This window comes from Barbatula barbatula (genome assembly GCF_947034865.1).
Source record: "Barbatula barbatula genome assembly, chromosome: 17".
NCBI classification, from domain to species: domain Eukaryota; kingdom Metazoa; phylum Chordata; class Actinopteri; order Cypriniformes; family Nemacheilidae; genus Barbatula; species Barbatula barbatula.
This window is the reverse complement of record NC_136780.1, coordinates 1,149,493-1,160,508: the sequence shown is the minus strand read 5'-3', so window position 1 is coordinate 1,160,508 and position 11,016 is coordinate 1,149,493. Positions and strand designations below refer to the sequence as shown.

The window sequence follows — 11,016 nt, the reverse complement described above, 5'->3', positions numbered from 1 at the left end:
CTTTAATACATTATATAAATGTAATTTTTCAAATAATTATTAAATGGAAAAGTAGTGTTTCTTTATTGTGGTTTTTATATCTGTGTGAGCCTTGGTTTGTAAATGTTTGGCTCCTCATTGTGAATAACTTCAGGCAGTTTGCCAGTGAAAACTAAGATTAAAAAAATAAATCAAATCACAATGTCTCACATTTTTACATTTAAAGATTTTTATTCTTGTAGATTTTAATAGATTTGAGTGGGTAACTTACACATGACTGTTGTCAATCAGCCGCTGCGACTCGCTTCAGTCCAGCAGGGGGCGCAAACGCGACACGCGTCACAGAAAACAGCACGTGAAGAAATAACAGCTCACAGTTTTACCAGGAGTGTCGCTTCTCGTAAGTTTTGTGTTATTTGTGTTTTATCATCTTTTCCTTCGCTTACTGTAACTTGTTGATTTTAATTGACGCTTTGAAGTCTCATATAATCGTGTTAAAATTGTGTTTTGCGTTGTCATGAGTGTCAGAGTCGCGTCAGAGCAGATCTACTGGAGGGGCATTGGATCATCGGCGGGAAACTGTCGTTTAATAAATATTTTTTGACAGATTGGTAACTTCATAGTATGGAAATCCAGACCTAAATCTAAACGATCCATATAGAATGACAATGAACGATTTAGACTTGGGTTTTAATCTAAAAGAGGAACAGAAGACGGCGCTGAAATCTGCTGTTTTGCCGACCGGATACGGCAAGAGTCAGTTCGCTCCAATGATCTATATAGAATGTTATTTTATATATATTTTCTTCCTGTCTTGTTTCCTAATACACAACAGATGACGATTGTTGGGTTAAACGTTCAGAATACGATTCCGTATAGCTAGTTCAGCACTTTGCGAATGGAAAGCGACTCAAGCACATATTCGTTCTTCGAGTTCAGTAGCTACATTTTTGGGAAACGTGCGATGAATTGCGGCTCACGTTCATAATCTTGCACGTAGAGATGCTTTTAAGAGCTCAGATAGGCTACATCGTTATCGGGAAACCCGGCCCAGAACAGATAGCCTAAACAACAGAACAGGACAGAAAATAATAATATAAATATAATATAGGCTAAATAAAAAACATAGAATAGGCTTACAATAAATAGCTATATATTTGTTATACTTAAATAATTAACAAATCACGACGACTGAATCAGTTAAAAAGAATTTCCCCATCAGACAAAGTTTTTTCGTAGATGTTTCTGAAAACTTGAGGCTTTTTTCTTCATAAAACGAGTTGCACATCATCACACAAATGTCTGCGTATGGACCAGTTAAATCAGAAGACTAAAATTCGCCTGTAGGATGTCACAACAATAACTGTATAAGGTTTAACAGATTTTTTTTGTTTTTGATTTACGTAGAATGCAAATTTTGTAGAACTTGAGAAATAAATTAAGATAAAATAAAATACAGGAAATGGAAAAAATGTAATACAGAAAATACAAAGTGTGCTTCAACAAATAAAATAAATTCTTTAAACACCGTTTTTTCTTAGAGTTTCAAGGACTTTATATACTCTAAAGGACTCATTTTCTAAACAAAATAAATAAAGAACAAATGTATATTCTGCTATTACTTTATGCTAATACTTGTTTTTAACCTGGGTTACACACCTTCCAGCAGTTTATGCACGTACCAAGCAGAAATGACATGAGCCCATATATCTTTACAGATAGCCAAGTATAAAACACAAATGCAGTTAGAACCCACAAACATTCATCATCAATTCACCTGTTTAGTAGGCCAGTGAAAGCCAGGGCTGGCTTCAATAAGTGAATTGAACAAACCAGTTTCCCTCAGAAGAGTTGCAGGCGACGAGTGTTGCTACTGAACCGTCTAAGTACTGTGTGTCCTTCCATTCGCTTGTGCATTTGCGTGTCAAGTCTTTCCCGAATGCAAGTTACACTAACCTGATCTTTATCTCGTGTAGTATTGTGCGTCTGTGCTCCAACTTGAAATGGATTTTCAGCTGAAGAAAGAGGTGAAGTTACTGGAGACAAAACTCAGAGAGAGAGACCAACTCAACACAAAGGTTTTGGACACATTCAACATTCATTTAATCTTTAACATAAGTGACTGTCTGTCTGACAAATATAAAGATGAGCATTGTTTTAAGTGTTGTATGTCGTAAACTAAGGTTTTTTACCCGCTAGGTGTGGATAAACTTTAACATTGTCTGCTGGGCCTTTTATTATTGTGTTATCATCGTTTTCTCACACGTGTCTGATATCTGTAACATTGGTCTTCATTCTCGTGTTTAATCTCTGAATGTTATTGTGTGTTTGTTGTGATGTTGTTTTCAGGATGTTTGTGGTGTTTCTCTCTGTGACGTCACTGATCAAACATCTCCAGATCTTCTGCTTTCTGTCTGTAATGAAGAGCAGAAGACATCAGTGAAGCTTCTGGACTGTGAGATGGAGCTGAAAACACAAATCAAAGAAGAACAAACAGATGAAGATGATGTGATTTATTCAGGTGTGTGTCTTCTCTTCATGTTTAACTGGTGATGACATAAAGACATGAACACTATTGTTATAGTTTCAGATGCGCTCAGTGTATTTCTGTACTATGTGATATTGATCATAATCATTTTCTCTGTTCATTTTAGATCTGATAATGGAGGAAAGTTCAGAACCAAATGAAATGGAGGAAAAAACTCATCATCTCATAACTGGAGAAGAATCTGAACAGAATTTCTCACCAAAGAATAGTCGAATAGCAACAGACAAAGAATCTCCTACATGCACTCAGCGTGGAAAGATCTTCACTCGTAAATTCAAACTTAATGCGCACATGAGAATTCACATCAGAGAAAAGCCTTACAGTTGTGATCAGTGTGATAAGAGCTTTGTTTATAAACGCAGCTTTCAAAATCACATGAGAATTCACACTGGAGAAAAGCCTTACACGTGTGACCAGTGTGGAAGGAGTTTTACTCGTAAATGTTACCTTAAGAGACACATGAAACTTCATACAGGAGGAAAATCTTATCAATGTGACCAGTGTGAAAGGAACTTCACTCGCAAAGAGCAGCTTAATGTCCACATGAGAATTCACACCGGAGAAAAGCCTCACACGTGTGACCAGTGTGGAAAGAGCTTCATTTGGAAATACACGCTTAAGGAGCACATGAGAGTTCACACTGGAGAAAAGCCGTACAGTTGTGATCAGTGTGGAAAGAGTTTTACTTGTAACGTATACCTTAAGAGACACATGAGAGTTCACACTGGAGAAAAGCCGTACAGTTGTGATCAGTGTGGAAAGAATTTTACTTGTAATGTATACCTTAAGAGACACATGGAAATGCACACTGGAGAAAAGCCGTACTGTTGTGATCAGTGTGGAAAGAGTTTTACTTGTAACTTATACCTTAAGAGACACATGGAAATGCACACTGGAGAAAAGCCGTACAGTTGTGATCAGTGTGGAAAGAACTTTGTTAATAAACGCAGATTTCAAGATCACATGAGAATTCACACTGGAGAAAAGCCTTACACATGTGACCAGTGTGGAAAGAGCTTTGTTTATAAACGCAGCTTTCAAGAGCACATGAGAGTTCACACTGGAGAAAAGCCGTACAGTTGTGATCAGTGTGGAAAGAGCTTTGTTTCTAAATGCAGCTTTCAGGAGCACATGAGAGTTCACACTGGAGAAAAGCCGTACAGTTGTGATCAGTGTGGAAAGAGCTTTGTTTCTAAATGCAGCTTTCAGGAGCACATGAGAGTTCACACTGGAGAAAAGCCATACAGTTGTGACCAGTGTGGAAAGAGCTTTGTTTCTAAACTGAACTTTCAAAATCACATGAGAATTCACACTGGAGAAAAGCCGTACAGATGTTGCCACTGTGAAAAGAGCTTCATTCGCAAAGACCATCTTAATTTGCACATGAGAGTTCACACTGGGGAAAAGCCGTACAGTTGTGATCAGTGTGGAAAGAACCTTGCTTCTAAACGCAGCTTTGAAGATCACATGAGAATTCACACTGGAGAAAAGCCTTACACATGTGACCAGTGTGGAAAGAGTTTTACTTGTAACTTATACCTTAAGAGACACATGAGAGTTCACACTGGAGAAAAGCCGTACAGTTGTGGTCAGTGTTGGAAGAACCTTGCTTCTAAACGCAGCTTTAAAAATCACATGAGAGTTCACAACGGAGAAAAGCCGTACAGTTCTGATCAGTCTGAAAAGAGCTACATTAAAAAATCCATCCTTACTGCTGACGGACTTTTCACTGCAGTCCTGCATGTTCAAAATTTGAAGAAAATCGAAGAGACAGTTTTTCCCTAAAAGATTAAGTAAAATGTATTATCAGATGTAAAAGCTTCTTTCCAGCTGGGGTTGTCTTCTCACACACGAAATTAACAACAACCAGCCTTCCGTGTAACAGATATTTAAAACATATGTCGATCTCTGTTCAGGCCCCTGCCGTGGGGCAGGCGTCCTCTCCTCTGAAACCAATCACCGCGGGACACGTTAATCTGACTCCATTTCCAGCAAACTGTTGGTTTTCTGCAAAACATGATTTGAGAACAGCCTGGCCTTGCAGCTGAATGTGATTAACGACAGGAACATTCTTTTGCTCACACACTCGTTATCTTAAACTCAGCTTCTGCATTTCTCACAGCTCTTGTCTCTCACTTCTGCAAGTTTTCAAGATTAAAAGCAAGCACAGCATAAGCATACTCATATCAATATATTTAACAGTAAAACAACCGTAAATATAAACTTGTAATGCATAGAACATCGTAAACCCATCACTGCTCACATGAGAGTTCACACTGGAGGAAAGTATTACGCGTGTGATCAGTGTGGAAAGTGTTTTAGATGGAAATCGACTTTGAGAGTGCATCTTCTTCATCATTCTGGAGTGAGATCATTTCAGTGTCAACTGTGCAGTAAAGCATTTATCACTGCAGGTGCCCTGAGGAGACACATGGCGATTCATTCAGATGTGAAGCCTCATGCTTGTTCCATCTGTGGAAGGACCTTCACACAAGTCTCCTCTCTGAAAGTGCACGAGAAAACACACACAGCTGTGAAATCTCATATGTGCTTCAAGTGTGACAAAACCTTCACTAGATCGGACCAACTGAAAAAACACCAGAGAGGTCACACTGAAGAGAAATCTCACCGCTGCTCCTCATGTGGACAGAGTTTTAAAGAATCAAGACGTCTTGAGATTCACATGAAGAAGTGTTGCAACGTTCATCCACATGAAACTGTTCAGATCAGAAGATCCCTGAGATCTTCAGCAATAACTTGTTTAAAAACCCAGTGATTGAGTTTGTGTTTGAGATTCACTGAATGTTTCTTGTCAACACTGTCATGATTTAGTAGAAAGGTAAACACTTTAAAGAATGCTGAATTCTTTTCAAATAAATCTGTAAATTAGTTATTTTACGGAGACGTCACTAAGCTTCAAAGGCAGTCTGGGCTTTTAATGAATGTCAAGTGTCTAAGCAGTTCTGCCATCGAAATTTCAACAACAAAATTCCTTAAACATGTTAAAAGCTTTATTTTACTTTCATTGCAGCAGATACGCTAATGTTAAATAAACGACATTCACTTTTACGGATTAAAGAAGCAAAACATTTGTTGATTACACAAACAAATACAGTTTCAAATTCATCACTAACGTTACTGAAACGGAAAACAAACCGATATTGTTATTTTCACATTTATCTGGACCATGTCCATTATATTTTATGATTGACACTAACCCGGCGGGCTGAGGTTCATGTTGACCTGAGGGAACCTGGTGAGATGAGTTTCCTTCTGAGTTGATCTCACGGTGTTTACACTCGTTTGTGTCGAGAAAAGTCTAGAAAATAAGATTATTGATCGTCGTTATGAAATGACTTTAGTCAAGAGCTCTAAAGATAAACGCCAAATTGTTTTGTTGCCTGAGAGCTTGTGTCATGTGCCAAAATGCGTAAAAAGTAACCATTGTAACGTGAGCATTAAAAACATCTAATATTAATGAACGATAAACAATCTAACACTTGAAACATAATATGAGATATTTAGCACAGAAATACAACTTAATTGAACAAACTGAAAATGTCTTAATACGCAGTTTGAAGTTATCTGGTTGCTGAGAAATATCTATGTTTTAAATTAAACTGATGACAAATTATTCCCCTGATTCTTCACATCTCAGGTTCCTGTTGGAGAATTCTTTCCAAAACACAAGTTATTTCAGTGTTTGTTCACCTCGCTTCGTGATACAGGCCACCAGCTATGCCCATCCTAAATGAGGGCGAGGAAGTCCAGGGTCCGGTTTAAGAAAGGAGGTTTAGTAAAAACCAACCTTCTATATTAACCCTGAAATGAGGGAAACTCTGAGTTCTCTGTTTCAGAATGTGAGGTATGTCAACCCCGAGAAAGCAGAGTAACTCAAGCCGGTTTCTAAAAGAGTAACTACAGTAACTTACTCTGTGAACTGAAGGATTTTTATTGTGGTTTAAACGTGCTTTTATATTTAATATGCTTTATGATTTCATTATTGATCACTAACTGTGCATAATTTGTTGAAAATATAACCAGTGTGTGAGTTAAGTTAAGGGCTGATTTTGAGTGAACTTTCTGTACCAGAATAATATGTGTGTGTGTGTAAAGATCAGATTACTCAGAGCTCTTTTGGTGAGGTGTGGGGTTTCGTGTGATGCTCCACAAATGGTCGGGAAAAGCAGTGTGAGCTAGTTGGCTGAGCAGAACTAAGGAGAGAAAGCGGATTGGACGTGTGCCCAGGCTTCCCTAACCCCCCATAGAAAAGACACCAGAAGGATTATAAATACCATGTTGTATAAATACTCACCCAGCTGTATTTAGAATCTTCTGATCAATAAACTTCAAGATTTTACTTTGACTGGCCTCTCTCCAATTCTGAACGCGCAGAACATTGAAGAAATGTTCAACAGAACCTAACCTGGTCTGGAGCAGGTTGTTTTGGTAAACCCAGAGTTTATTTCGATCTCATTCAATAAAACAGTCACACGTTTTCATCCCACAGAGACTCCGATCTCAGTGACTTATATGTCATATTTGCTTTCATAGAGGATTCAGTACATGAAGAGGCTGCATTCATTCATAGGGACGTACTTTGATTTCAGGAGAGCAATTTAGGACCCGAGTAAAATTTTGTCATTTCCCTGTGCACTTATATTAAACTGTATTATAATATCGGAGCTCCATTAATGATGGCTTTTTATAGTCGTGGTGCACGCGCTTAACCCAGGGTCAGCCCACCCAGAGTAAAGAGAACGAACCCCAGGTGTTTTAACATTGATGAGTGTTATGATTTGCCATCACACAATACAATTGACCTTTGACACATTCCTCCACTCATCTTATAATGTATGTCACATGAAATGCCAAAAGATCTGAAAAGGGTTTTGAAGCTTCATGAAGACTATTTTGAAAGCGGCCATCACTTCATTCCTCATTCACTGTAATGTTAATATCTATAATCTTTGAGAGAGATGAGTGGGTAACTTACACATGACTGTTGTCAATCAGCCGCTGCGACTCGCTTCAGTCCAGCAGGGGGCGCAAACGCGACACGCGTCACAGAAAACAGCACGTGAAGAAATAACAGCTCACAGTTTTACCAGGAGTGTCGCTTCTCGTAAGTTTTGTGTTATTTGTGTTTCATCAACTTTTAGTGAATCACATTTAAATGTTTCCCTCGTTTACTGTAGCTTGTTGATTTTAATTGATGCTTTGAAGTCTCATATAATCGTGTTAAAATTGTGTTTTGCGTTGTATGAGTGAGAAGATGATTGTGATGATGTGTTCAGATGTCCATGATGATGATGATGATGAAGGTGCAGGTGGATGTGATGTGCTGTAAGTCAGTAGGAACTGATCTGTCTATGCTGGATATTGATGATCTGATGACAGAAATCTGTCAGCTGAAGAAAGAGGTGAAGTTACTGGAGACAAAACTCCGAGAGAGAGACCAACTCAACACAAAGGTTTGGACGCATTCAACATTCATTTCATCTTTAACATCAGTGACTGTCTGACAAATATAAAGATGAGCATTGTTTTAAGTGTTGTATGTCGTAAACTAAGGTTTTTTACCCGCTAAGTGTGGATAAACTTTAACATTGTCTGCTGGGCCTTTTATTATTGTGTAATCATCGTTTTCTCACACGTGTCTGATATCTGTAACATTGGTCTTCATTCTCGTGTTTAATCTCTGAATGTTATTGTGTGTTTGTTGTGATGTTGTTTTCAGGATGTTTGTGGTGTTTCTCTCTGTGACGTCACTGATCAAACATCTCCAGATCTTCTGCTTTCTGTCTGTAATGAAGAGCAGAAGACATCAGTGAAGCTGCTGGACTGTGAGATGGAGCTGAAAACACAAATCAAAGAAGAACAAACAGATGAAGATGATGTGATTTATTCAGGTGTGTGTCTTCTCTTCATGTTTAACTGGTGATGACATAAAGACATGAACACTATTGTTATAGTTTCAGATGCGCTCAGTGTATTTCTGTACTATGTGATATTGATCATAATCATTTTCTCTGTTCATTTTAGACCTGATAATGGAGGAAAGTTCAGAACCAAATGAAATTGAGGAAAAAACTCATCATCTCATAACTGAAGGAGAATCTGAACAGAATTTCTCACCAAAGAATAATCAAATAGCAACAGACAAAGAATCTCCTACATGCACTCAGCGTGGAAAGACCGTCACTCGTAAATCCAAACTTAATGCGCACATGAGAATTCACACTGGAGAAAAGCCGTACAGTTGTGATCAGTGTGGAAAGAGTTTTACTCGTAAATGTTACCTTAAGAGACACATGAAAATTCATAATGGAGGAAAATCTTATCAATGTGACCAGTGTGAAAGGACCTTCACTCGTAAAGATCAGCTTAATGCACACATGAGAATTCACACTGGAGAAACGCCTTACACGTGTGACCAGTGTGGAAAGAACTTTGTATATGAACGCAACTATCGAGATCACATGAGAATTCACACTGGAGAAAAGCCGTACAGTTGTGATCAGTGTGGAAAGAACTTTGTATATGAACGCAACTATCGAGATCACATGAGAATTCACACTGGAGAAAAGCCGTACAGTTGTGATCAGTGTGGAAAGAACTTTGTATATGAACGCAACTATCGAGATCACATGAGAATTCACACTGGAGAAAAGCTGTACAGTTGTGATCAGTGTGGAAAGGACTTTGTATATGAACGCAGCTTTCAAGATCACATGAGAATTCACACTGGAGAAAAGCCGTACAGATGTGACCAGTGTGGAAAGAACTTTATTCGTAAAGACCATCTTAATGTGCACATGAGAGTTCACACCGGAGAAAAGCCGTACAGTTGTGATCAGTGTGGAAAGAGTTTTAGATGGAAATCGACTTTGAGAGCGCATCTTCTTCATCATTCTGGAGTGAGATCATTTCAGTGTCAACTGTGCAGTAAAACATTTATCACTGCAGGTGCCCTGAGGAGCCACATGGTGATTCATTCAGATGTGAAGCCTCATGCTTGTTTCATCTGTGGAAGGACCTTCACACAAGTCTCCTCTCTGAAAGTGCACGAGAAAACACACACAGCTGTGAAATCTCATATGTGCTTCAAATGTGACAAAACCTTCAGTAGATCGGACCAACTGAAAAAACACCAGAGAGGTCACACTGAAGAGAAATCTCACCGCTGCTCCTCATGTGGACAGAGTTTTAAAGAATCAAGACGTCTTGAGATTCACATGAAGAAGTGTTGCAAAGTTCATCCACATGAAACTGTTCAGATCAGAAGATCCCTGAGATCTTCAGCAATAACTTGTTTAAAAACCCAGTGATTGAGTTTGTGTTTGAGATTCACTGAATGTTTCTTGTCAACACTGTCATGATTTAGTAGAAAGGTTTACACTTTAAAGAATGCTGAATTCTTTTCAATATAATCTGTAAATTAGTTATTTTACGGAGACGTCACTAAGCTGCAAAGGCAGTCTGAGCTTTTAATGAATGTCAAGTGTCTAAGCAGTTCTGCCATCGAAATTTCAACAACAAAATTCCTTAAACATGTTAACAGCTTTATTTTACTTTCATTGCAGCAGATACGCTAATGTTAAATACACGACATTCACTTTTACGGTTTAAAGAAACCAAACATTTGTTGATTACACAAACAAATACAGTTTCAAATTCATCACTTGCGTTACTGAAACGGAAAACAAACCGATATTGTTATTTTCACATTTATCTGGACCATGTCCATTATATTTTATGATTGACACTAACCCGGTGGGCTGAGGTTCATGTTGTCCTGAGGGAACCTGGTGAGATGAGTTTCCTTCTGAGTTGATCTCACGGTGTTTACACTCGTTTGTGTCGAGAAAAGTCAAGAAAATAAGATTATTGATCGTCGTTATGAAATGACTTTAGTCAAGAGCTCTAAAGATAAACGCCAAATTGTTTTGTTGCCTAACCATGAACATCTAATATCAATGAAGGATAAACAATCTAATACTTAAAACATATTATGCGATATTTTGCACAGAAATTCAACTTAATTGAACAAACTGAAAATGTGTAAAAACGCAGTTTGAAGGTGTCTGGCTGCTGACATATACAAATCTTTTCAATAAAACTGATGACAAATTATTCCCCTGATTTTTACACATCTCAGGTTCCTGTTGGAGAAATGTTTCCAAAACACAAGTTATTTAAGTTATTTAAGTTATTTAAGTTATTCATTCTGCGTGATTCATTCTAATAACTTGGTTAGAGATTACAAACCACAACTGGACCAATCAGCTGTGAGAAAATGACGTAAATCTGACGCAGTGAAGCCACTCCCCATCTATCTCTCGCTCCAAATTAAAAGTGAAAAGATGTTAGAGAGAAAATAATTTGCTTCGAAGTGTTTATTTGTATTGTATATTTACATTTATTGATTATAATTCAAAACACATTCATATAATAATTATATGAGTTGATCATGGCATTTAAATTAA

General features: G+C 37.9%; 2 protein-coding genes across 2 annotated transcripts; both read left to right on the top strand.

The window, feature by feature from the left end:
• The first annotated feature begins 320 nt into the window (after window positions 1–320).
• LOC306907162 (uncharacterized protein) lies at window positions 321–6,892 on the top strand. Its single transcript, XM_079479083.1, has 4 exons — window positions 321–379; window positions 1,956–2,057; window positions 2,329–2,500; window positions 2,634–6,892. Exons 2-4 carry the CDS (start codon window positions 1,983–1,985, stop codon window positions 4,310–4,312), a joined length of 1,926 nt encoding a protein of 641 aa, XP_079335209.1. The 5' UTR covers window positions 321–379; window positions 1,956–1,982; the 3' UTR covers window positions 4,313–6,892.
• A 629-nt stretch (window positions 6,893–7,521) lies between these two features.
• Window positions 7,522–10,904, top strand: LOC306906247 (uncharacterized protein). The gene is made up of 4 exons (XM_079477486.1): window positions 7,522–7,652; window positions 7,825–8,001; window positions 8,268–8,439; window positions 8,573–10,904. Exons 2-4 carry the CDS (start codon window positions 7,825–7,827, stop codon window positions 9,856–9,858), a joined length of 1,635 nt encoding a protein of 544 aa, XP_079333612.1. The 5' UTR covers window positions 7,522–7,652; the 3' UTR covers window positions 9,859–10,904.
• Window positions 10,905–11,016: the final 112 nt, after the last annotated feature.

Bases quoted from the DNA above. Each gene is read 5' to 3' on its own strand.
- LOC306907162 (XM_079479083.1), top strand. From the start codon at position 1,983: ATGGATTTTCAGCTGAAGAAAGAGGTGAAGTTACTGGAGACAAAACTC. The intron at 2,058-2,328 runs GTTTTGGACACA...TGTTGTTTTCAG, and splicing joins GAGACCAACTCAACACAAAG to GATGTTTGTGGTGTTTCTCT. The intron at 2,501-2,633 runs GTGTGTGTCTTC...TGTTCATTTTAG, and splicing joins AGATGATGTGATTTATTCAG to ATCTGATAATGGAGGAAAGT.
- LOC306906247 (XM_079477486.1), top strand. From the start codon at position 7,825: ATGTCCATGATGATGATGATGATGAAGGTGCAGGTGGATGTGATGTGC. The intron at 8,002-8,267 runs GTTTGGACGCAT...TGTTGTTTTCAG, and splicing joins GAGACCAACTCAACACAAAG to GATGTTTGTGGTGTTTCTCT. The intron at 8,440-8,572 runs GTGTGTGTCTTC...TGTTCATTTTAG, and splicing joins AGATGATGTGATTTATTCAG to ACCTGATAATGGAGGAAAGT.